General features: G+C 40.4%; 2 protein-coding genes across 7 annotated transcripts in view; both read left to right on the top strand.

The window, feature by feature from the left end:
- Nucleotides 1–18,609, top strand: part of si:ch211-278j3.3 (E3 ubiquitin-protein ligase RNF19B) — a 41,753-nt gene extending 23,144 nt beyond the window's left edge. For 2 of the 4 annotated variants that reach the window (XM_037751639.1, XM_037751638.1), the window contains 9 exons: nt 856–1,464; nt 2,250–2,743; nt 7,581–7,786; nt 7,928–8,075; nt 11,641–11,803; nt 12,250–12,364; nt 15,576–15,707; nt 15,826–16,096; nt 16,970–18,609. In XM_037751639.1, coding sequence (XP_037607567.1) covers nt 1,312–1,464; nt 2,250–2,743; nt 7,581–7,786; nt 7,928–8,075; nt 11,641–11,803; nt 12,250–12,364; nt 15,576–15,707; nt 15,826–16,096; nt 16,970–17,264 — 1,977 coding nt within the window. In that variant the 5' untranslated portion in view covers nt 856–1,311 and the 3' untranslated portion in view covers nt 17,265–18,609. The remainder of the gene's footprint in view (nt 1–855; nt 1,465–2,249; nt 2,744–7,580; nt 7,787–7,927; nt 8,076–11,640; nt 11,804–12,249; nt 12,365–15,575; nt 15,708–15,825; nt 16,097–16,969) is intronic. The other 2 variants (XM_037751641.1, XM_037751640.1) reach the window with 2 other exon arrangements.
- Nucleotides 18,610–20,057: 1,448 nt separating this feature from the next.
- The window catches only part of si:dkey-71h2.2 (low density lipoprotein receptor adapter protein 1), a 58,213-nt gene continuing 50,620 nt past the window's right edge, over nt 20,058–27,650 (top strand). For all 3 annotated transcript variants that reach the window (XM_037751676.1, XM_037751675.1, XM_037751673.1), the window contains exon 1: nt 20,058–20,940. In XM_037751676.1, the coding sequence (XP_037607604.1) occupies nt 20,856–20,940 (85 nt within the window). In that variant the 5' untranslated portion in view covers nt 20,058–20,855. The remainder of the gene's footprint in view (nt 20,941–27,650) is intronic.

Here is a 27,650-nt window from a genome sequence, read left to right on the forward strand (position 1 = left end):
CATTTTGTTACTAAGTTGTAAATGGCATTGATGTAGGTCTGGACAGTAGATCATCAGTTCCCAACTTTGATTGCTTGTGAGCCTTTGAGACAAAGACATCACCAGTTGCATGTTAACCGGTTGTGACCAGTTGAATCAAAGAGTGACTTTCCTCGCTATTGCTATATTTTAATAGTTTTTTAAGTTCAGACGGAGTAAAATCAGCCATGAATTCACAAGAAAAGAGCAATGATTTGAGTAAAGTCGGGAAAATAAATATATATATTTTTTAGAAGAAATTTGGATTTCTCGCTTTCCTTTCCTTTTAATCATCTTGTGACCCTCCTCAGATATCTTGTGTCGTGACCTCTTTTGGGGGTCCTGACCCCTAGGTTGGGAACCTCTGGTTTAGATCAATATGACAAGAGTAGATTAATATTCTTTTCCAGGTGTCCCAAAATATTCATATTAATGTAGAATCTTTTTAACGGTTAGAGTTTATTTCCGTTGTTTTCAACTTATACAACTTAAATATACATGAAAAATAAAAATAAAAAAGGATAATAAGTCATTATTTTTGAAATAGTGACAAACCAAAGCAAGTTTATGCCAACCGAAAACGTATTTTTAACATTTCACATTTTTCTTGGAATAATTTGGATAAAAAACACAATATAATCAAACCATGATGTCACCATTCCACAGAAAGTTGATAAATAATTATATTGAATTATCGCCTTGCCTCTGATGCGTTTAGCAGCTCCATATTTCACGAAAGGACTTTTTTTTTATAACAAAACATTTCCTGACAAAAATGGCTGAATGCTCATCCCATCATCTCTGATTTACTGTCATTTTGTGATGTTTGTTTTGCAGGGTAAGGGACTGCTGGCAGTGAAGAGGAGGCCTAAAACGATGAAGGACAGTCAGCCAGTTCAGCACTAGCTCAGACCAGGAGAACTGCAGTGGAGGAGGAGGAGGAAGAGGAGGACCGAAGAGAGACAAAGTAAAAATCACATGACCTCGGAAAGGCTCCAAATTAGTGATGCTCCCCTCGGGCAGGGATTACCTCCTCCTCCCCGTCGTCTACCTCTCCATCTCTCCCGCTCTTCCTCCCTCGCACTGCAGAGCAGCCGCCCAGCTCCAAGACTCTGAGCCGTGAGAGCTCGCTGTGCTCACCCACGCACGCGCGCGCACACACACACACACACACACACTCACAAACACTCTCTCTCTCATACGCACACACACAAACACACGCACGCTTCTGCATCCTGCTCATGGTCGTTGGCCCGTCCTCCTCTGCTGCTGCTCCCGCTCCAGTTCGAGACCATGAAGAGGCCCAAGCAGCAGACGGGGCCGCTGAGCTTCCTCAACTTCTTCAGCAGGAAGCCCAAAGCGGAGCCAAAGCCCGAGAGGCCGGTGGACGCCTGGCCCAGAGAGGAGGTGGCCATCACGCTGACCCCGAGCGAGCATCCAGAGCAGGTGAGACTGAGGAAGTCATCCCATATGTTATCGTATTGTTTCTACTAGTTTTGTTTTGGCTTCTTTTGGCAGTTTTTTAGTTTTCATAAAATGTTTGATCTTTGTTTTTATGTGTTCAAGTTTGAGCTTTAGTTTTATAAAGTCTGTTAACAAGTCTTTTTGGAGTTTTATCAGTAGTGCTGTCTTTAAACACACTGACTTTTGCATTTGGATGAAAATTGTGTGATGTTTCAGGTGTTTATATATGTGTTTCATTATTCTTTCTCACAGATGATTTTAAGCGCTATTATTATTATTATTATTATAAATTGTACTCCAACTTTTTAAATATAATGTGTATGCTTGCGATAAGTTCATTATATCTCCATATATAGAGATATTATATGTCTAGTTTTGTTCCCAGAATCATGTCAAATGTCTCTCAAAAGAAAGGAGAACCCGAAGAGAGGCTGTAGATCATTAACTTACTAGCTTCTGCTTACTTCCTCCCTCTCCCATACTGTTATAGCCCAAATCCATTAGAGTGTTTATTTAATTAATTGGTAATTTTGAGAAATGATGTTGCCAAGAAACCAAGTCCACCAAGCATCCAACTACGTAAACACTCAGCAATACTGATTCACTAGAAATGTCAGGATGTTTCATAGCTTTTATTTATTTATCAAAATAAACCATTTTTGTGAACAGCAGCAGAATACCCTCACACAAGTCACCCTGTGTTTGAGAACATGTTTTAATGTACATGATTTGCTTTGGTAAATCAGTGTATCTGTAATTGTTTCCAGGACCTCACAGCAGAAGAGGCTGGAGGAGAAAGAGGAGAAGGAGGAGGTCCGCCACCAGCGGCGGCGGCGGCAGCGACGGCGGCGGCGGAAGCAAGTGAGGACGGTGCCACCGCCACAGCCGAGTGCGTGGGCGGGGCCAGCAGCGGCTCCACCGGCGTCCTGTCCCTCTCCAACTCCAGCCAGGAGCAGCTACTGGACGAACACCTGGAGGAGTGCCCACTGTGCCTGCTCAGTCAACCTCGTTGCCACTTCCCACGACTCTCCTCCTGCTCCCACCGGACGTGCTCCGACTGCCTCCGTCAGTACCTGCGCATCGAGATATCGGAGAGCCGGGTGGGCATCGCGTGCCCGCAGTGCCCCGAGACGCTGGCGCCCCTGGATGTCCGCGCCATCCTGGACGACCGGGCGCTGCTGGAGCGCTTTGAGGAGTACCAGCTGAGGCGTTTCCTGGCTGCTGATCCAGATACACGCTGGTGTCCTGCGCCTGACTGCAGGTGAGAACTACAATATCAGTAAAGTATATTTACACAAAATCACAAATAATTACAGATCCTTTTTTGGCTAAACTAACAACATTGAGAGAAGATAATTTAATAAGAGAGTGGAAAAGGCGTGAAAATACAGGCTTCTCTAGATTGTCTCAACTTGTAGAAAAATGTACTTTTTTATTGACATCTTGAGTCACACAGAAACAATTCACTGTAGTGTAATTACCTTGAGAAAAAAAACCTTGTCAAAACCCTGTCATCCCACCACCGGCTTTATGTTATAAAACACAAGACTTGAATAGAATGATTGACTGAGCTTTGAAAAGATGAACTGACAGCAACTGAAAGCTCAGTTTGAGTTTTACATGCATCCCAAGGCTGTTCAAAGTTTGATGCAACCAAAATATTTTACAGATTCTGAAACAGAACAGTGAATGATGAAGCAGTCCTGTTTCCATTTTTTGGTGTTCGAGCATACACCGATTACATTACTTGCCAACGGCCCCCACCGTCGTTTTGCTTTTTTTAATGAAATAAAACACATTTAATTCATTTTCGCTTATCAGTGTCTGCTCCATACAGCACAGAGTAGCAGGAGTCAGATTTCACACACACGGGACGAGCGAGAGTTGACAGACAAGACGATGGCGGAGGATTTGGTGTCAAAGCGAAAAGCAAAAGCGCGTATTTGGTAATACTACGGATTTAAATTCAATACTATCAGGGAACCATGACATTAATGAGGCAATTGCCGAGCGGTGGACGGAACGGTCACAGCCGGTGTGCACGGCACACATAGGCGCCAGGTGGAAACTTACAGCCTCGTAGCGAAAGCTGGACCAGAGAGGCCAGACACACAGCCGTGCGATGTTAAAGATCAAAGTAAGCGCTCTACAGATATTGAGCGCCGTCTTTTCTTGGGAAATGTCCGGTGTAATCGGTAAAACCGGTGTTGTTAGAAGTTTATTAACCGGTGGGAAAATTTCCTCACCGTCACATCCCTAGTTTGAACTTTGGGTGCAGAACACCACCAGCCGCGTGCTCCGCTGTGCTCGCGCTTTGCTTGGCGCAGCAGAAAGCTGTTGTTGTGCCACGCAAGCCATTGGAAATAATGGGTTTCAGAGTGCAGGGGTGCTGTTGCTGCGTTCTGTGTGAAAGGCCCATAACTCGTATAATTGACGGCTGATTGGCAAATAATCATTTTGTGTCAGAAGGGGGCAACTTGTGTTGTCAAATTTATGTACATATTCTTTGAACCTTTAGCGAGCCACTCAGAAATGGATAGCGAGCCCGAGACCGCTGACATACAGTGACACCAAATACACATTGCATTGGGAGTTAAAGGAAGAATTCACCTTTCAATCAGCTTACTACAATAACACTTTGAAAATAGTTATTGTTGCCCATTTCTGGGAACATTTGACTTTTTCTTGCTCCCTTAGGATAACTGGCTGAAATGTGGATTACATCATGTCACATAGAGATGTACACGGCGCAGCTACGATGTAATTTCATTGCAGAATCGATCGAAGCCATCGTCATAAATCACTCAGGGAGAAATCCACTGCGGAAAAGTCATAGATATGCTCTTTTCCCCATTTTTCCCCCATTCCCTCGATAGACCACAATGCAATGCAACCGCAGGACATGTTCTGAGTTAACTCATCTCTTCTGCCGTTGTTTACATGTTCAGACACTGATCCATTGCTGGATTACCTTAATGTTCACTGAGGGGTAACAGGATAGGACTGCTGACAGGAAATCATAATGTGTGTGTGCGTTCGGTGAATATTTGTGGTGAAAAAGCACGTATGCACCAGGGTTCAGGCCTCAGCGCTAGACTGTCTGTCTCCCCGACTGTCAGGGCTCACAGCCCGGTCGTGATGAATGAACGGAGCGAAAAATCAATACGCCGATCTGTCTGATGCTGTGGTGAATTAAATATAACTCAGAGAAGCAAGATCGGATTTCAAAAGTATCTCCAACAAATCTGCAGAATTATGAGTTCCCCGTATTAGAAAATGTTTACAAGTGGAGGTCAGTGGAGCTTTAAATTTTGAATATTTCCCACATAGAAGCGCCTTTGAAGTGGTGACCCATTATGTAAACTGGTCACAGTTATGGTTTGTGTATTCTCATGCTCCCAACATACACACATTCCTCGAGATCTTAGTGACAGAAGCTTAGCTGGAGATTATGCCGGCTCTGAGAAAGTGTGGCAAAATGTGGCGTTCATCCACACACTTCTGTCTGTGTGTGCACATTTTTGTCATGTTTTTGCTGCATATGTGATGCTACTGTAGGTGGTTTCAAATGAGAAGCTGCAAGGAATTTTTGTTCAGCACACACAGACAGAATCCGCACTGTGGAAAATCTTTCTGTGCCTGTGTTGATGTCAAATAACAACATTTTTATCTGACATCACCACACTCTGACATATGAGGAAGGATTTTGTCCCAAAAAGAAGCGTGTGTGGTCTGTTTTTCTGAACGTAAAGAGTACATTAAGTTCTCAACTGGTAATCACATAGAGATATAAAACATTTTTGTTTGAACTTCTGTCAAACATATGTTGATTAAACCACATAGCCTGAACTATTGTTTCAGTTTGAAATGTGTACTTAAAGAGTTTTCCTGTACACAAACAAAATGATGTATACATTCAGTTTTTTTCCCAGCAAAATGCATTGTAAAACATTTGTGTAGCTGATTCTTTTTACATATTTTGAGACTTTAATTACATCCGCTATAACTCTTCATCTTCCTTACTGTTTGCTGTCACACTGCTATGTTTCTGTGTGAAACTGGTGGCAGATCCGTGTGACCGTGTGCTTGTGCGCATGCATGTGCATCCGTTTGCACAAAGATACAAACACAACAGGGACCAGCTCATGAAATAATTGCTCCATAGCTCTACTAATGGTCAAAAACTCCACGGGGTACCTTTAAAGTCCCCCCTCCACTCCAACATGTTTTGCTTATTGTTATTTGTGCAGGATGATGTAATGAATTTGACACTAGAGGACTGAGTTCTAGATGTAAATTTGCAAGATGATGACCACTAGGGATGTCACAAGAACCAATAATTTGCTACCAAGTCGATGCCAAAATTCAGAAAATGTGACGGTAGTTGTTTTTCAGTACAGTCAGTGCTCGAGTCTAATGACGTCACGTCATCCCGGGGACTACTGATAATGCTAGTGAACAGCAAATCTGTGTTGAAATCGGCAGGAGGACAACTAGTTAACGTTAGCTGTTAGCAGCCGGTGGGCAGCACAGTCCTGCTTGGCTAAATAACACAGCCAACAGCTAATGTTAACGGTGGTTGCATTGATTTACATTATGATGCAGTCAGACTCTATTCAGTAAAAATGGGCAAAGTATTGGGTGAAGGTAAACTATATTATCATGGTGTGTTTAAATGTAATCTTGTAAAATTTATTTTATGGCAAGAAATTTGAGGCAGATCTTTAGGGATTAATAATAAATTTGCAAAAACCAGCTTCAAACGGTAATAAAGGCGTGTATGTTGAAGTACATGGGATTTATTGTTTTGTTTTTGTTTTTTACCGTGGTATCGACTTGATATCGAGAATCTAGGAATTGCACTGGTATTGGTATCGACTATAAAGTTCTGGTATCGTGACATCCCTAGACACCACAACTAGTCTAGAAGTCAATCATGGTCCTATAATATATGTGTTATACTTACACAGCTGTGATATGGAAGCTTGAAGCCTCCAGCACTCTGAGAATGGACTTCATCTTGTGTCCAGTAGTTAAACTTTTGAAATGCATATTCATAGATTCAGATACAAATTATTATTCAAAGCAGAATATTTTTAGATGTCTTAAAACATGCTTGAGAGGGGGCATCTTTAAGAATTAATATATGTATATATAAGGATATGTTTTCCAAAAGACTTTGGTAAAACTTTGATCTGTTACACATGCAAGAAATAAAAGTGTAGCAAATTTGATTGATATAAATATGTCAGCTGTTGTTTTGTCAGAACCTCTTTAAACATCTTTGCATGGTGAAGTGTGTAAAGGCGTTTTACTATCTAAATAATCCACTTATTGCGGCTTTCTTTGATAAAGACATTCACTGATACCTGGAAATGTTTTTATGCATGAGCAGGTCCATGCTAGCTTTGTTGTTCAGCCAAAAGGGGTTGACTAGAGAATCAGACACAAGCTGTTGAAATCTAGTCAGACACCGGAGTGGGATCCAGGCAGCAGTCTAATTATCATCTTATGTGTGTGTGTGTGTCTGTGTGTGTGTGTGTCTGTGTGTGTGTGTGTGTGTGTGGCCCTCAGCCTGTCTCATTCATCTACCTGTCTGACAAACCTGAAAAGTGTGAGATTAGGACCACAGGCATCAAGCTCCTTGTTATCGTCATAATGCCGGCTCGAGATCTGAGGATGGGATTACTTCTGGTTCAGGTGTTGAAACCAGTCCCACAGATATCTCTCTTTGAATCGTGATTCACTGAAACTCACGGTTACCAAATGTGAGCAAAGACAACAATGAACAACTCGGTGTGCTTCACCAGCTTTTCATAGATATTCCATTCAGCCAACTAAGGCTTTAACCTCTTAAAAATCTGACTGCTATTTGGTCTTTCAGAGGCTGTAGCAGGCTCAATTACATTAAATTATTTAATTTATTTATTTAATTAAATTATTATTATTATTATTATTATTATAATAATAATTATAATAATAATAATAATAATAATTATTATTATTATTATTATTAATACATTATTATTTATTATTTTATTATTATTATTTAATTCAATTCAATTAATTTACTATATCATTTTTATCTCTCTCCTCAGCTATGCGGTGATAGCTTACGGCTGTGCGGAGTGTCCCAAGCTGAGCTGTGGCCGTGAGGGATGTGACACAGAGTTCTGTTACCACTGTCGGCAGCTGTGGCACCCCAACCAGACGTGTGACCAGGCTCGGCGGCAGCGAGCTCGCCACACCTCGGGCGGCAACGATGCCTCCACGCTGTACGTCTTCAATGAAGAACCTGGAGGAGGTGAGACTAGCAGCTGCTGTAACCTTCTGTTTTTGTCTTTATTCCAAACCTTTTTGTGCCAGGAACCAGAGGATTTTCTTTTCAGTATGCTATGAATAAATATTGTGTGGACACCCCTCACATATTACTCTGTTGCTGAAGATGCAGAGGAGATCAAAGCGTGCCCTCGCTGCGGTGCCTACATCATGAAGACCAACGATGGCAGCTGTAACCGTATGAACTGCACTGTGTGTGCCTGTCAGTTCTGCTGGCTGTGTATGCAGGAGATCACCGATGTGCACTACCTCAGGTACTCAGTTCACACTCAGCTCATTAACACACCAAACCAAACGCCCACATCTAACTAAACAATGTCATTTTATTCACGTTGAGAACAGGTAATTACACGATAAGTCTATTGACTGTTATCAAGCCATTAAAGAGACATTATTGGTTGCTATAACCCTCATAGATGTGGGTCAGTAAGGGCCTATACACCACTAGTAGGTTTTATCATCTATTCACATAGTTGATCACCAATAGAAGGTATAAAAGAACAAGACAGCAACCTCTACCGACCATAGTTACTATGTCAGGAGCAGAAGCGGAAATCAGGTGCTGTAGTATAGACATCGTGAAACTCCTTAGTATGGGGTGGAGGTCGGGGGCGATGGATGGGACACAAAAACCAGGGCTTTTGAGAGGAGGCCAGGGTTCCCATCCTCTGTGAAACCAACAACGTGTAGTTGTCTTTGTGTTCACAATCATTACGTTTCACTTTCACTTTTGAAATGAAGTTATTTTAAGCCAAAACATGATGTTTTTTCCTAAACTTAACCAAGTGTTTTTGTTGCCTAAACCTAAAGAAGCTGTTTTGTTTGTGTTCAAATGTAACATTTAATTCAGTTTAACATGTCAGAAAGTGCTGCTTTTAAGTTTTGCTTTCACTTTTACAACGTAGTAGGCGTAGTAGGCCCCTACTGACCCACATCTATGATGCTTCTAACGACCGATAACGCCCATTTAATGGCCTGATAACAGTCTAATCGGCTGCACAATTAATCAACACCAAATATAATGATTGAGAAATCGTTCAAGTCATTTATCAAGCGAAAATGTTGAACATTCGCTGGTTTCAGCTATTTAAATGTGAGGATTTGCTATTTCTGTTTGTTTGTAAATTAAAAATATTTTAGGCTATTGGTTGGTCAAACAAGTCACTTTTTTCTGGCAATGTACAGACCAAACTAGAATATGAAAACTAATCAAAAAAATAATTGATAACAGAAAGAATCATTAGTTGTACCCCACAATGAGTTATCTCAGTGTTTGGATGAAAGTACTGCACAAAAACACAAGAGAAAGCGCAGCAGAATTTGATCCTATAGTTTCCCAGCAGCATGAGGTGAGAAAATGCTCTGTGGCAAAAGTCCAACTTTGGCATTACATGTAAGATACTGAAGAGTTTCTTCAGTTTTTCCTGAAGGACAAAAACTTAAGCTTCACTAAAATGAATACACCTGTGTCCACACATCACTATTCCATCTGTATTTCTTAAAACAATACCCAGTTGGAGATAGAGAACTGGGCCAGTCAGCAAGGCACTTCCATTATGTCATAGTTTAGAGGCTGCGCTGCTTCAAACTGTTCGTCTGGGCTTCCATTGATTTTTCCAGTCCTGGAAGGGAGTCACTGCTGACTTGTCATCAATTAATCAGCTCTATCTGCCTCCATATTTCCATGCGGCAGAATATGTAACTCAAGCTATGAGACTAGATAGAAGCTGATTGACTAAATTTGAAGGCAGAAGTCCGTTTTAGAAACTACAGCATGCAGATATGTCACATGCATATGTGTTGATGAATGTGTCAGATGAGAAAGAGAGTTTTTGTGTTTGTCTACATGAGCCACATTGTGTTTTTACACCATCTCACCCCGCCGTCCCTTCTCCTTTCCTCTCTCCTCATCCCTGTCTGTCTGTCACACTACAAATTACAGTGAATGTCCTATTGAAGGGCAACACTTTTAGCATCTCACAGCAAATCTGCCAGTTCAAAGCAACAGAGCACAACATTAATATCTTCCCATAATTCCCCCCACTCAGGCTTTTAGAACCCAATAGTGACATTTGCTGCTTTAACACTGTTACTCTGAGGAATAGCATATAGCCCTAAGGTGCTATTTGTGTTGCTCGTATTGTCACTGCAGCTCCGACACGTTAATGGCTGCTTGATTAAGACCAGACAGCATTAGTCAGAGTTGTACCGCTTTCCTTGGCAGTTAGAATTACACCGTAACACCAAAGGCTGATACGACATTAAAGAAGCACTTTTAGGCGACACTTATTATACCTAACGTCATAACAAGTGACAAAGTGTTGACTCCTCATAAACAGACTTAAATAACCCGGCTTTTCCATTTATCTAACAGCATCATAAGTATGAGTGAGTTTGTGAATGGTGGCTGCAAATGACTGTAATTGAGGGAGAGAGGACGCAGCCAGAATGAGAAATGCAGAAGAGGTCATTCAGTTTGGGTAATGATGTAATGACAGCAAATGAGACAGACAGTTAGTGTTGTCATGGTGTTGTCATTTATTTCACCTGTTTCCTAGTCATTCAGAATCGCTTTATGTGTGCGTCAGAGTCGCCTGAGGCTGCATGAAAGGTCATGACCTGTATGATGAGGCTTTTGTGATCATTATGAGTGTGCCTGTAAGCATGCTAACATTTCTTAATGAGCTCTAAAAACAAATTACAGCTGAGGCTAATGGGAATATGTCATTACTTTTGCAGATATTTGGTCATAAAACAAAGTATTGGGCAAATGGGTAAATTACAAATTTTAACCTAATGATACGAGGGCTGCACAATTGTCGAAATGTTATCAAAAACACAATATGGCCTACTGCAATTTTCAAATTTGCCAGAGGTGCAATATTTGTTAAAGGTGAAATGTGTCAAAATACCATTTTTTTCTATAGGCTTAAGAAAACATGTTTGTTTGGTACAGATCCCTGCAAAAATCACACCATAATCATTTTAATATGTTTTTCAGTGAAAATGAGAATAATTATCATTTCCTCTGGTGTCGCAAATCATATTGAAAATTGCAGTCAATCAGTCAAAAATAATCACAATTACATATTTTTTCTAAGTCGTTCAGCTCTAATGATGCCACTAGATGAAAAGTCAAGGGATCCTCAAGGTCATGAGAATTTGAACCTTGAATATATGTAGCAACATTCACAGCAATCTGTCCGATAGTGGTCAAAATATTTCACTCAAAACAAAAAATGTCCACCTCATGGTGGCGCTACAGGAAACATCAGAATAGAATAGAAAATACTTTATTGTCTGCTTTTCATGTACAAATGGCAGAAATTTGTCTTTGGTTTGCATGTGCAAAAACTGCTATTAAAAGAGTACATTAAAACAACATATCACATCCAGTTCAGATCGCATTAAAACACATTCACATAAAAACACAATACACCAATAGAGAAGCTACATTAAAAAAGGAGCACCATGTACCAGGACTGAATCAAGGTTAAATAAATAGATATAAAGTGCTGTGTGCTGAGGTAGCAGGATGGCTTCAGAAAGACTGATCAGATCTAGGTGATCAGGAGATCACCAAAGTTGTTAAGAATCATCTTCAGGGTCTATACTGAATTTCATGGCAATCCATCCAACAGTTTTTATGATATTTTAGTGTGGACAAACTGACAGACAAAAGGACATTGCCACCCATACAGCCATGACGCTCATGTAGCTTAAAATGCTATTTGTTTTAATATGTATTATTTTCCTGAACATGCTGATAGTTTGAACTCGTATCTGATGTCCCCTGTTGTGTCTCCCGTTGTGTCTCAGTCCCTCAGGATGTACGTTCTGGGGGAAGAAGCCATGGTCTCAAACCCGCAAGGTTCTGTGGCAGGTGGGCATGTTGCTCGGAGCGCCGGTGGTCATCTCCCTTATAGCGGGCATCGCCATCCCAGTCATCATTGTGGGCATACCAATCTACATGGGTCGCAAGGTACAAAACAGCCAGTAAATCCTGTGTCATGTCAAATAATAATGGGTTTGAATGGATATGCTCTTTTGATCGACTAGTTTTGTGCATGTGGCAGCAAAGACATCAGACAGTCCAACATGTTTAAACTGCTCCCATAGACTATAATGTTTAAAGTGAATAAATTAATCTGAATGAATTATTCTGAATCAACCAACTTCTTCCATCAGATACAATAGTATCTAAAATATCATATTAGTTTTGCATGTAATCAACAGATGTAAAATCAGCTTTTGAACATGTTATCATGAAAATCATGTAGTTTGTTTCCTTTCCCGTCATGCATGCTGGGATGCACGTATTATTGGACATGAATAAGTGACAGGAATAAGTGGATGCAGAGAATGAGAACGACAAGGAACAAATTAAATTTCCATGATCTAATTTATGTTTTATTTATTGTCCTCCAGGTCCATGGTCGCTGTAAGAAAAACAATATCTCAGGAAGTAAGCACTACTTGACTGTGGCAAGTGGGGTGATGATGTCAGTGTTTGTGTCTCCGGTCATAGCAGCTGTCACTGTGGGTAAGGAACAAACAACAACATGGCTGTCGTCTGTCCTGTACACTAAGAAGAGTAATTGTAAAATGAGCTTGTAGTAGTGAATTACTTATAGATACTGAATTGTTTCAAAGAAAGTAGATAAAATTGCCACAATATCCTGAAACATAGTAGTTTAGGTCAGACACCAAAGATGCCTAATATTCTAAATATTTCGTTCTATTTGAATAAGCTGTAGTTCTATCAACATTTCTAATATCTGAGAGCAGTATTCATGTGGATCAAAAAGCCATTAAAGATAAAGATGATTCATATGGGTTTGATCAGCACACTGGCTTCTAGCTGCATAATGTCTTGGATAATCCCTCCCATAATAATGACTGAGTAAACACTTTGGAATCAACAAGACAGAGAAACGCTACTTCTTTTCACACTCTACACACACAATTTAAAACCTAAAAATAAAGAATTAGTTCAACATTTTGGGAAATACGCTTATTTGCTTTCTTGTCAAAAGTTAGATAATTCCCAGGGTGTGAAAATATTGACGCTTAGTCATGGCCGTTGGTGTTTGATTCCACCGCACAAGGCGCCCTTTAGAGGTGGTAGGAGACTCACTGGCCTTTCAATTAAGTACAATGTAAACCCATCCACGGCAACAGTTAACACTCAGAGAAAGTGCTGTGGTGATGTAGTTTAAAGAGCGAAAGAGACACAGGTCGGGCGGGAGGGGAGGTGGATGGGTTCGACAACACAGGGCTTTCATCCAGGAGACCGCTGTTTGCTTCCTGTGCATTAAGTTTCACTTTCACTTTAAAATCAGCTGTTCGTTTGTGTTCACAACGTCAAATTTTCACTGTACGGACGTAGTAATTTTGAGCCCAAACATGTTGTTTTTTCTTAGACCTAGCTAAGTGTTTTTGTTGCCTGAACATAAGTAAGTGTTTTTGTTTATTCTCAACATTAAACACGTTTACTGTGACTGAAAAGTGACGCAGAGGGGGCGGACAAAGCGTCAGTATGTGACGATGAGAACGTGTCGCACCAACAGCCTGCTAACTTAGCTTAGCACAAAGACTGCCTTGACAATCACTGATTAACAAGTTATATCTCGTTTGAAGTGTAAAGAATGACACATTTTACCCTCCGTAAAAAACAAGGTGACATCTTTGCACTTTTGTTTTTGTACAAGATAAATTTGTACAGCTTTTGTAGAGATATAACAGGTTAACCAGTGAGCAGTGAGGCACTAGTAGGTGGATTTTGTTACCTTTCAACAGAACCAGGTTACCTGTTCCATGTGTTTTAGTCTTTGTACTAAGCTAAGCTAACTATCTGCTGTCAGGAGCTTCACATTTACCATAAAGACATGAAAGTGGTACCAATCTTCTTGGTAAGAAAGCAAATTTCCCAAAAATGTTTGACTATTCCTTTAACAGATCATGAGCTATACACATCTGAACATGCATCCAGGCTTGATCTGGTGTAAACAGTTAGTGCACAGCCATATGAAAAACCCACAAGCTAGGTTTCTGTATGCAAACATAGCGCTTGATTTCACTACCACACACATATAAAGTGCAAAGTAGCATTTCGATGACTCGTGCAACTTCCTCCTGTAGGTAGCCTAACATTCGTAGCTGTGACAGAAATCCTTAAGGCTTTAGCAGCTTCTCAGCTTCCCTTCTGCAGTGTCACGGCCATCACCGAATCGCACACTGACGGGCCCTCCCTCGGCACACTCACACTCAAAACACATTTAGCTGAACTGTACTTTTCACCCTCATCTCCTACCACCTGTGTATCTCTCCCCTGTGTTTGCATCCCTGCATCTACGCCTCATTTTTCTCCCTCTCTGCACTACAACTGTTGTTTTCTTTCTCATATTTCACTCGCAGCTCCCCGTCTTTTTGTTTCTCTCTTTTTGACTCACACACAAACACACACATCCTCTCCTGTTCACTCCTCTCTTTCTGTGGACTGTTAGGCTGGCAGGCTCATCCTCTTGCCCTCGTTTCACCCTGTTGTTGAGTCAATAGCGTCCCGGTGTTCCCGCTGTGTTAATGATGTCCCTTTGTTTGGTTGGCACTCTGCTTTGTGTTCCAAAAATTCCTATCTCAATCACAGGTTGCATAATCGCACAGTGGAGGGAGGCTGCTGCACATCGAGTTTGGGGGCTTGTTGAAAGTACTTTTATGAAGGTTATGAAGGAGAGTGGGGAGAAATACAAATTATGATATTCTTATTTTGTCTTAATATGAAGACTGGGGATCTATTATAGTGAACACTTCATCTATTACTTTATTGTTTTGTCAAAATTGTGTGTTGAAGACTTATTTTTTATTATCAGAAAAGTGAAAGGGCTATGTCGATTCAGTCATTTCTTGCATTAAACGGGTTGCTGTTTTGCTACTAACTGTTACTTTTCATGTTTTCGTGTTCACTGCAGGGATAGCTGTCCACATCTCACCATAATAAATACATATTTAACTTTAATTGACCAGGAAATGGCCTCTTGGAGATTCAAACTCTTTTTTTACAGGAGTGTCTCGGACAACATAGCAGCAACACAGAGAACATAACACAGAGGTTTCAAAACATATAACGCAGACTTGCAATGAATAAGATAAAATATGAAGATGATAATCAAGATTCACAAAGCACATGAGATCAAAGGCATGAAATAAGATTGATAAAATAACAGCAATAAATGTACCAAAAACAATTAACATAAACTAGATATGCAGCAGATTAAAATAACAACATAAAATGGATGATTAATGCCGTATTGATAGCCTCCAATTAAATGCTCCTGGAGCATATAAGCATTATTTGGAACAATACAATTGCATAGATATGGAGGTGAAGATGCCAAGAAAAGCTTTATAGATCAGTGTGTTCCTGCAACTTTATTCTGTGCAGGGCACAGTGGAGCAGGAGGGGTTCCCTCTTCTGTTTATTTGTGGGTATTGCAGTAATAATATATGAAAAAATAGTTTAAAGGGGCAGTCCACCAATTTAACATGTCTTAAAACTAATATTTTTAAATCTGCAGCTTTGATTTTCTTTCTCAAAAGTCCCCCAACTTTATTGAAGTGCACTACTAAATTGCAAGAGTACTTTTTTAATAACCATTTCTGTGTTATTGAAATTTATTTTGGCACAAACAAGACAAAAGGTTATTAGAAATATATTCAGGATTGTTTTCTCATACGTTTCTGTTTTTTTTTTGCAGGTGTAGGTGTGCCGCTAATGCTGACTTATGTCTACGGGGTCGTCCCCATGTCGCTCTGTAGGAACGGTTGGTGTCGACCGCAGAATGAGCCCCCTGAAACACACAAAATCCAACTCGAGGACTTAGCCAGCTGTGAGTGCACATTTAAAGGAATAGTTTATAATTTATGGGATATGTGCTTATTTGCTTTCTTGTAATTTTTTTCCCCAAAACATGACCTGATCTGATGAAGTTTCAACTTCTCTTATAGATCTTCTATTCTCTCATGTAGTCAGTGACCACTGGACGGGTCAGAAGAACTCATCGCTCAGCGACACCAGCGTCCAGGAAGTCAGAGTCAGTGTACAGGAAGTTGGCGTCCTGCCCAGTACAAGCACCACGCCCCCGGAGCTAGATAGCTATGAGGAATTGGATGAAGCCACGAAACACCACGGATACACCCAGCAGGACAGCCAATCAGACTGCGAGGTGGTTATTGTGCCTGACAGCAAGCTCGAAGACACACAAGCGCTTCCTTTGAGGTAACTGTTGCCTTTGACTCTCCTCTTTTCTGTTTCTGCCCCTCTCTTTATGTTTTTAGGCAGGATTTTTTAGCCAGGATAATGCTATGGCTTTAGGGATGCCAATGTTAGTCCACCACTTTGGTCCAGACTGAAATGTCTTGACCTCTATTGGATGGTTTCCCATGAAATTTGGTACAGATATCCATGTTCCACTCAGAATTATTTGTAATAACTTTTTGGTGATCCCTTAACTTTTCATCTAGCACCACCATCAGGTCAAACATGTAATTTGTCCAATACTTGACCTGAAAACCTAATGATGTTCCCATCAGCCTCAGGTGTAGTTTTTAGTTTTAATTTTATTTTAGTTTTGACTTTTTGATTTCATTTTAGTTTAGTGAGTGCGTAGTTTAGAGTGCGTTTGTTAGTTTTAAGTTTAAATATAAGTTCAGTTTAGTTTCAGTTTTTCAGAAAGGTTTAGTTTAGTTTTTTATATATTTAGTTTTACAGTTGTTTTTTTTCTTTGTTTTTGTTAGGGCCAGGTATCTATCTAATAACATATACATGCAAAATGGCCATAATGTTTAATGTTTAATCTTCGTACTACTACTACTTTAACAGGAAATATTGTTTCAGTTTTTCCTAAAGGATATAGTTTTTATTCGGTTTCAGTTTACTAAAAATATTTTTCACTGCTTATTTTCGTTTTAGTTTACTATAATAACCCTGGCTCAAAGCATGTTTAAGCATATGATCCTGCTGTTGATCTATCATGTGACTTCAGCAGACTCACCAAGGCGTTCTCTGCATAAACTTCCTGAAGTCGAAAACATTTCTGATTCCCTGGCAGCTTCGTATTGATTACTTCCTGTCTCTCTACTGTCGCCACAGGGAAGGAACCAATATTGAGGTCCGTGTGGAAATTGAGACCCATCCCAGAGGCGCCCGCCATTCCAGCCTAAGTAGCATCCTGTCTAGCCGAAGCTTGTCAGCGGAGTCTCTGGCACACTCGCATCCCCAGTTCCAAGACTACCTGCGTGCCTCAGAACTGGATGAAAGACGAGAGGGGGGAGGAGAGGGAGGAGGAGGAGGAGGAGAGGAGCAGGAGGGAAGAGAGAAACCAGGAGGGGAAGCAGGAGGATACGAAGGGACAGTTTACCCAGTCTTTGAAATAGACAGTGTATGAGGCCCTCCAGTGCAGGCTTTGTACTTGGTTGAAGATAAGTCAGGTTTTATGGAAACAGAGAAATCCATGAGCTGACGTGTCGATGCTGGATTGACCTGAAAATCGTTGGCCAAGGCCACCTCCTGCTTCCAAGACGGGCCCTCCCACCAGTTGCCTTCTAGCTCCAGCCTCTAAAGGAAGACGCGGGTTTAGAGAGAGAAAATGAAATAAGAGTGTGTGAGTGTGTGTATGAGACAAATAGCAAGAGACTATGACATAAACATCGGAGGGGGATACACTGTAAAGCAGGCAGGATAGCATCCATCAATGAATCTTAAACGGAAGTGACTGAGAGCATGTTTTTTTTTCTGTGTTGTCCTTTCTGAAATAGACTACTTTACACCCCCTCGATCATGAATCTACTTCATGAGGCCCCTCTCTTCGTCTGGCTGTACTCTTACACTTCTTTTAGTGACCTCACCTCTCTCCCCTCACAAATAAAGACCCCTCCCCACAACAAGCATGATTTGTTTTATGGGGGAATAAGAATCTAACAACTTGTCGTGTCAGCAAATAGACATCACATGCTTCCCAAGCCAAGACAGTAGGGGTGATTTTTTTTAAAAAGAATATCTCCGGTATTTTAAAGAAGCAGTGGTCACACCTGAATTGGACAAACACACGACGCATGCTGCACTGTTCGATTACTCTTTCATGAACCAGTTGGAAAATGACATCTGGAAACTGTTGAAGCCTGTAATTGTTGCTCTCTATTGGAGTAAAAAAGTGCTCTGTGACATTATGGCAGTGATTGGATCGACTGGCTGGCTTATAAATACCATTAATTATAACTATTAATCTCAAATCCACAGTCTTCCATGGAAGCAGACATGAGGCAATGTCACTTTTGCATTGTTTTAGTGCAGCTTTTAGCCCTCAAGAGGCTATTTCCTTTTAAACTGCAGTCTTTTTCTGACGAGTCTTAAATTTAAAAGTAGCTGCATGATTCTACTTGCTGTGTATCCAGGATAACTCATGAACACACACATACACACATATATGCCCACACACAGCAGTCAGTGTAGTTGCAGTAGTGTGCGCTGCTGAGAGCATTAAATATAAACCTAAAAACCCTCTCAAATGATCACAGAGCACCAAAATTACAACAGCAGCATGCCACCTCAGGCTAAACTCTAATAACCCCTACTAGATGATCTATGAGAAACACATGACTATACATGCTCTGCTTAGCTTCCTGAGTGTGAAATACTTGTGAGAGAGATGAACTCGGACATGACATGTTAACCTGTGCTGGGTTGTGGAGAGAAATTAAATAAAGATTTCACCATGAAGGACAAAAACACAATGCATGTGTCTGTCGCAAATTGATTTTTTCTTCATTGAAAGCTCAAGTGGAGTCGGAGAGTTCCCGGTTTCCTAATATGGTGCATTTTGTTTTTTGGGGCATTTTACCTTTATTGTAATAGTGCTTTACAGACAGGGAAATTTGGGATAATGCAAAGGTCACACAAAGGTTGAAATTGAAGTGGGGAGGTTGAAAATGTCTTCTTTAGGGCTGTCAAAGTTCACGCGTTAACGCAAATTCGTTTCAATATTTGACAAATCTCCCTTTAAGGTACATTGAGATTAATTTGCGATCAATCATGATTAAATATTTTAATCGACTGTCAGCCTTAGTCTTCTTGTGACTCTGTGTAACCAGCTCCAGGTGTAGTTCAACATTTTTTAAATATTTTTTCTGAAGCAGAATGATCCAGTAATTCACAAGGAAAACAGAGAATCTGAAAAGATTAACAAAACTTTATGTGGCTGAAATGTGTTTTTTTTTTTTCTACTGTTAATCATCGTGTGACCCCTCAGGTTCATCTCGCGACCCCTTGTGAGTGTCCTGATCCTCAGTTTGGGAACCACTCTCTTAGGTCACCAGGGTGCCCATAATTATTTATATTTTAAACAGATTTAAGAATCAATTTATAGTTTATTTTGTAAAAAAAACTATAACTTTCAGCTATTATTAGTAGGGCTGTCCTCAACCAAAGAAATTCTTAGCTGACTAACTCTCATAACGATTTTGTCGACTGATTGATTAGTTGATTTAATCAACAAATCTCTTAAACTGAGCTTCTCCACAAAGAATCGCACAAAAGCACCACAACATCTTGTGTTTACCAGAGATGTGCTCATAAGTTTCTTGGAAATTAGTCATTCAGTATGAAAATCATAAAAAAATGACTAATCGACTAAAGAAATCTTAGTCACCTAAGACCAAAATGACCAAGCGACTAATACCCCTTTCACACCGAGGACTCAACCAGGGGTGATTGTGTGTTTGAAAGGGTCAACCCTGTGTTGACCGACTCGGCTTCGCGACCCAGGTGGAGAGGTGGGTCAAATCAGGGGTCAATTTCAATGTGAACGGCATGCACCAGGGTCGCTAACAACCGGGGCAGGACAAATCTATTTGGTTGCAAATGTGGAACGTACAATACGTGACGCAACTTGTCACAGGTCAACCTATAGCTCATCAAAACGGTGCGACGACAGCAGGAATTGACAAAAGGAGGGTTGAACATGGGTCAGATAACCTGGTCCAACCCTGATCATTGGTGTGAAAGTGGTATAAGAGGGGGCAGCCTTAGACCACTAGAAGACAAGATGAACCTGTCATGGGGAGAGGCCCAACATGCTGCCAAGGACCGAATTCAATGGAGAGAGCTCTTTGAAGCCTTATGCGCCATAGGGGATGAAGAGGAGTGAGCCTTAGAACTGATATCCCCATGCTGAAGATGGGGAACAACCACACTGTGATAGCTGGTTTCAACCAATAGAGGGCACCAACGTACTAAAATGAATCCTAGTTTTGTAGTTGTTAGATATTCATTTGTGCCAAAATATATTATCAGGTATTCAGACATTATTATAATTTTTTCAGCACTTCACATATCTTTAACCCAGCCTGGAAAAAAACAGGAAAGAAAGAGAAGATTGCAATAAAGAGGCATGTAGTCCATAACTATAATTTGAATTCTGTCATGAATTAAAACAAAAAACAGTGTGTTGTTTCTAAATATTAATGATGTCAAAGGGATGACATTGCCTTTCTTTAAGAGCAAAACTTGGCAACAGTGCATCCACAAAAGGTCAATAAAGTGCTATGAGATAAAAAAAAAAAAAAAAAAGTGCAGTTGTAAGCTCATTATCCATGAACTCATTAGTGAGTATAAGTCCTTCACACTGCACAATGATGCTCTAATGATTTTTCATTAAGGTCTGCTCCTTCAGACTGGAGCACTTTGGTCTGTCAGAGCTCATCAAGGTTGGAGGGACACGCCCTTAACTTTGGAGAGACGGTGCAGTAGGTGCATGTGCTCCTCAGCTGGGTTGCCAGTCTCTCTCTGTATAGTATAGTAGAGGGGGGAGAAAAACGATTCAGGGTGGGAACTTATACATCAGTGCTCTTCGCCTCTTCTTTTTGGTGCATCCTCCATTTGTCGAGCTGCTGTATTTCCCTCCACCGTGGTCCGGACTCAGGACTCGGAGACTAGGGGATCCCACCTGCCCCGGAGAGAAGACACACACACACACCTCGGGATGGATGCACTCAAATCCGCCGGAAGAGCGATTATCAAGAGCCCCGGAGTCCCGCGGCACACATGGGGAACTTCCAAGCACGAAAGTGAGTGTGTGTGTGTGTTGTAATGTTTGGATTTGGTTCAGTGTTGTAAAGGTTTTTGGTGGAGAGAGATGGAGAAGGACAATGTGTGCCTCTGGCTGCTCGGAGGAAGCTAATGGAATGTTGTGTTTCCGTTCTGGAATCACAACAGCTACATTGTTGCCAAATGTATCAGTAGAGGTGGATGTGGATGTGGATGTACTGTGTAGTGTAGAAAAGCTGTTCAATTACAGCCTGTCCACTATTATAAAGCTCTGTCTCATTGCTTTACTTTACTTCCTTGTGAGTGAGTGAGCTGGCTAGTAGTCCCACTGCCAACTGTCTCCTATAACTAAACAACTAGTATACATTAAAACTGGCTAATTGATACCGGAAATGAGTCGAATAAGGAAGTAGTCGTCAGCATAAGCAAACGGTTTAAAAAAATAAATTAAAAAAAATTGATTAATGTTGTAATTGTTTCATCAAGTTAACAATGCCAAATTTCCAGCTAATTAAATGTGACAATTTATGTGTATTTTATATCATTTTTGTATTGACTACCTTTGGGTAAACAAAACAAGACATTGAACACATCACGCAATCTTGTGATGGGCATTTTCTCTCTTTTTTTGACATTTCAAATGTTTTTTTGAAATATATTTGATTAATATTGTAATTGTTTCATCAAGCTAAAAATGCTAAATTTCCAGCTTCTCAAATGTGACAATTTTTGTGTATTAAGGGAGTAGTCGGTCCGCAAAAGCAAACGGTTTAAAAAAAAATGAAAAAAAAAATGGATTCATATTGTAATTTTTTCATCAAGCTAAAAATGCAAAATTTTCAGCTTCTCAAATGTGACAATTTTTGTGTATTTTACACATTTTTATTGACTACCTTTGGACTGTTGATATACGATAATACTTTATTGTCAGACAGGTCTGAAATTTGTTTTGCATCACAGCAGCTCCATTTACAACATTACAAAAAGGACAAAGACAAGAAACAAGGATACGTACATTTAAACATTACAATCACAGAAGACGATATTCAGGGCCCTTCAAACGTACATTTGATCTGGGATTAGGCTCCATATTTAGTTTGAGGATTGACTGGTGTACAAAAGAGTGCTTCAGTCTAACCTTATTAAATCGTGGAACCCCGTATCTTCGATTTGTCTTGTTTTGTTGGCCAGACAAAACAAGACATTGAACGCATCACGCCATCTTGTGATGGGCATTTTCTGTTTTTTGATATTTCAAACATTTTAAAAAAAAATAAAAAATTTGATTGATATTGTAATTGTTTCATCGAGCTAAAAATGCCAAATTTCCAGCTTCTCAAATGTGACAATTTTTGTGTATTTTTTTATAATTTTTTTTATTGACTACCTTTGGGGTTTTGGACTGTTGGCCAGACAAAACAAGACATTGAACGCATCACGCCATCTTGTGATTTTTTTTTTTGCATAAGAGAGAGCGAGCGGCATATTGAGAGAGGCTGGGACACGGGTCTTGGGGTATGGGGTATGACACATTCACAGTGTAACTGGAGCTGCAGTCTTGCGTTGCGATTGGCTCAATTTCGGCGAGTGCAAACCAGATTTTACTGCGCATGTTTTGTACCTTAAAGATATGGCGCGTTGACGCATGACATCTCCTCCTTGCCCGCTCCCTACGTAGATATAAACGGCTCATTCTAAGGTAACAAAAACACAACGATTCTTATTATCAGGTGATTATACACTAAAGAAATCATACTTATTAATATTATATTTCATTTCTGCGAGTGACGTGACGTGACGTGACGTGACGTGACGTGACGTGACGTGACGTGACGTGACGTGACGGTCAACAGAAAATGTCTGAGCCTAACTCACCCTCTTTGTCTGAATCCCGCCGTCCAAGTGCACAGGTAAATAAAGTGAAACCCCATCCCTGTGCCAATTGCCGGAAATGATTGTAACCAAAAGAATGTGTGCAGCCTAAACAAATAATAATAAACAACACAGGATAAATACACATTTTGGCTCCTACAACATGTGTACACTATTTTCAGCAATACATTCAAGAAAATATCGTACATAGATAGATAGATAAATAGCTAGAAAAACCAAAGAACGTATATTGCCAAGAACTGAAAGTCAATTGTTTGTTTCATTGCAACATCCGCGCCCAGCAGCAAAGCTACGGTTCTGACATTTTGGACTGAAAGAGACTACCGGACACTGGTAAAACAAAATTATTTCTCTTCTATATCATATTTTACCGAAATGGCCTATGTTGAACAATAATATATTCTAAATATAATTAGCGTTTTCAGTCCAAAATGGCTTTGTCTCTTTGCTTCTATACTCTTTGGACAAACCACAATCAAATATAATTTTAATGATATACAGTACTTGCTTAGACTGTTTTATTTGCTAGTAGTTTTTCAAATAATTCAGAAAATGTTATAGCCTACAAAATGTGCATGGTTGCTCCTCAGTTACTACAGTGTGAAGTACAGGAGGTTGTGAGCACTGAGTGAAGGGTCAGAGCAGCAAACTTTGTCACACCATCGGTGACGGGCAGAATGAGGGGCTGCTTTGCCGCCTGCAGCTCTGCTGTCTCCCCTGATGTGTGAAGTGTTGTCTTGAGCGCTCCCTCCCTGCAGCTACATCGCCTGTGAGCTTCTCGCTGCCATAAATGCTAGCATGCTGTCTTTTTTTTGCCTCATGCTAGATTCCTCTGCTCAGTGAATAATCGGCACCCCATGCCATCTTTAATTAAACATGACTGATTGATCTCACATCCAGGAAGATGTGCTTGGTCTCTTTTTCAAGGTTTTTCTAGGAAATGTTCTATATGCATTATTGAATATTAAGTATTATTGTGTATAAATCTGTGGCATTTAAAAGTTTTCTCATTGGATTAGGGCTTTCATGTCTTAAATGGTTTGAGATGTTGCTGTTGCTGGATTAAAACTTCTGATCTTGTTTTTTTGTGCACACTTTGATTGATGGGAGTTGTTATTGTTTTCGTCAACATCACCATATTCTCCATCGACATCTCGTATTGAAAGACATTGTCGGTGTCACATTGTTAGCAGGAGGCTCTGCATTGTGCTTTTCTTCTCTTATTGTTTGAATCAGAAAGAGAGGGGGGAAAGAAAAAAAAAAAGCCAAACAATGTTGTCAGAGCAGAATCCAGCTGTTTCATTTCAGCGCCTGATGACAGAAGCAGTTTGTGTCTGAGAGCCAACAGAGGAATCAGCCTGGAAAAAATGTGAACATAGCAGTCACAAACAGTACAGACAGACGGGGGTGACTCCTGATGTCCAGGAGCTACTTAGCAGGCAATTTGGAGAGAGGACAGCGTCTGTGTGTGCCGGCATGTGGCGATGCGTCAAAGCTGGCTGTCGGAATGCAAATAAAGCAACATCGCAGATGCTTGGCACGACCACACACAAATTAGGTGTGATTAAAGTTGGGAAATGAAGAGATGAATTATTTGTGTCCTGCCTATGGAGCGGTCACCTTAACCACAGTTAACGATAATATACAGTTAATTTCTTTGTGGATGAAGTCTGTATAGTAACTGTGACTTGCCAAGTTGTTTAATAGAGAAATTATATAGAGACATAATGGGCCATTTGAGTTCCTGTTGAAAGATCAAAGCATTAGCATTAGTGCTTTGTTTTAAATGAGACTATAGTGTCAAGGTGAGACGAGACAGAGGCATTTAATTGGCTGATGACTTGAGTATTGTATTTTTACGGGGGAGAGCAGCGCCACTCAAAAGCACATGGCAAAAAGCTTTTACTGAATATACCGGCATGATTAATGTGGTTGCCACCTGACCTTTCTGCTGTAAGGTCAAACCTCCCCTTGACTAATGTGTCTCAAAAGCCTTTTTCAGACACACACCTCGTTAGGTTAATGGCAGTTCTACATGTCGATCTAATGTCTGAATGAGTCCCTTACATCTTAAAGTCATGACAGCAGTCTTAATAGGTCGGACCAAGTAACACATCCAACGTAGCACAAGTCCGAACTGCATGCTGTTAGGTTAACGTCACAGCGGCGAGGTAAATAAAATGCGTGTCTCGTTCGCCTCATTAAGAGCAGTATAATGAATCCATCACTTAATTATACACAAAGAAAACAAGAGCGGGGTTGATAAACTGGAAAACACTTCAAATGAGCTAATTTAAAGTTGTTGTGGACGTTCTTCGCAAATCAAATCAGTCTAAAAAAAGATGATTTGCTCCTGGTGGAGCAAAACAACCGCAGTAATAATGAGACCTGCATACATTTTTGATTTTCATTCTGCATAAATGGCATGTAAGAAACTATGAATATCCAGCAAAATGCTTTCCATACACCATGTGGCCAAATAGATATTAAAGTCCCAACTTAACATATCGTCGTTCTATTCTTGGGTCCTCTTGGATGTCATGAAATAGGCAACAGGATGTGCTAGAAAATATGTTCAGGAGTTCACCATGAGAAGAGGTGGTGTATCTGTCTTGCACGCAACTGTCTTTATTTAACCCTTTGAAGTCCGCAATAGTGCTTATTGTGATGTCATTTCCCTAAAAATCTGTACAACTTAAGCTAAAAGGTTATGTAAGTCAATAAACCATATGAATAATTGAACAACGTGAACAAACTATTTCTGAACACTTCATAAATTATTTGAACTATGCACATTTTTATGAGCGGATCGAGTGCAAAGGCGTTTTGATAGTTTCGTTACGTTCTGCAACATTATATAACGTAATGACTTCATTACAAGTGTGCAACATGATGGCGCGAAATACAGAAGCCTCAGCTTTCCGCTGCTCCTTATTTTAGATTTAAATAGGATCATGCAAACAACGATCTTCCACAGCCGCCCGCAGGCGGTCCGTATTTAAGGCTTTAATGGGAAAATATATATATATTTTTTTCAAAATGCAACGCTGATGCAGCCTGCGATTAAACAGAACACATATTTTTTTCCTTACTTTCCTACAATGTCACTGCTTTCTCTCGTGCAGCAGGTGCCAAACATTGATTGAGCATTGTGGCTCTTTTCGTAAGGGTCCTGTCAAGTCTGTATAAAGCTATAAGGAACATTTACATAACAGTTAGGTGAGGCCAGCAATGGTACGTATTTCCTGTCTGAAAAATTTGCTAAAATTGAAAGAATATTGAAAAGTCCTGTTTAGGTTATGAATGGCGTTACCATCACCACATGGCATTCCTAATGTGTGTTTTAAATACTGTATTCTGCTGACAGTGTGCAAGTCTGACTAAGCCACTAGTGCCTGTGATAACTATTACAACCAAATATCTTCTTCTGTATTTGTACAACCTCAGGATAAGACATGAGAAATAAGTCAAATCCATGATGATCGGTTGCTATATTAAGTTACACTAATGCCCCCTTTTCACAAGTAATAAAAACAGGCAGAATAATTGAATTTCAACTCTACCTTACTAACATGAAAAAGATCTATTTCTGGACATGCATGAGACCAGTCTTCAGTTCTTTCGCCAGCAGAAAACCTGACATGTACCACACTTCCCAGTCTCCCCTCGTGGCCGTCCGTTGTCATCTGTTGAGGTCAAAGCCACTGGCAGGACGGAAGAGGACACAGCATGTGCCTGGAGTACAAGCCTTCCCTTTGGATCACATCACACAGAAGCAGTACGGACCTTTGTGTATCTCAGAAGTCACACACACTTGCCCTTGGCGCCAAGGACGTCCGCGCTGTACAGTCTGCATCAATTTAAAATCGTGTAGCTATGGGACAGACGGAGATGAATCCAGTAAGACTGTGTCCTTGGGTCTGGGATTGTTTCTTATATTCTTTTAGTGGTGTAAATATCAAAGCTTGCTTCTTCTGCACAGCTCTGTGAGCAATATCAAAAGAAAAAATGGAAAATAAGTGGCTTCTGTTAGTTCTTGAATACACATCTAAAGTGTTATTGCTGTGAGGAAAACATGCAGTTTGTATCGCTGTGCTTTGCAGTGATCTGAAATTAGTGGACTCACCAGTCGTTAGGTTGGACTGGTTGGGATATCTGGCAGTGAATTCAGCCTGCGGTTCTATTAACGCTGACAGGAGCTTGACTGAATGACATGCAGGAGGCAGCGGTGTCAGTTAGCAGTGACCCTCGAGGAGCAATTATCTCTCAATGGCTCGTTACGACTCAGGAAGCCGTGAGTCAGGGGAACGCCAGCGAAGAGGAGGAAGAGCAGAGGGAGGGAATGGTGGGAATATATGGGAGAATGATAGAGGGAACGTCAGCAGTGCATCAGGAATGAGAGGGATGAATGCCGGGATTACTGCCTCTGCTTTCAATGTGATCCAAAAAAAATGAGGAGTTGATAATTGGGCACTGATGGAGCATTTGGATTTGTGTTATGATGCAGAATTAAAGTGTCATCAATGCTGCATTGAGCACCAAATACGGTATAATCTGTCTGTGTCAATTGGGAAACCCATTTAATGAGAGATTTTACACGAATCACAGAAAACCTATTTTCCAGCCGTGCAGATGTTTTTTTTGTTTTTCTCTGCTCATTATCTGATCCATTATCCATTATCTTATCTGAGATATGCATTTCTCAGTTTTCTGATGCCATAATACAATAGAGGGGAATATGGTTTTGTTTGTGTTGCTCATAGATTTAGTTATTGATTTACTTGCTGATTATCTTTTCAATTAATTGATTGTTTAATTGATAAAATGTCCAAAAATA

This window comes from Sebastes umbrosus, chromosome 18 (assembly GCF_015220745.1).
Source record: "Sebastes umbrosus isolate fSebUmb1 chromosome 18, fSebUmb1.pri, whole genome shotgun sequence".
NCBI classification, from domain to species: domain Eukaryota; kingdom Metazoa; phylum Chordata; class Actinopteri; order Perciformes; family Sebastidae; genus Sebastes; species Sebastes umbrosus.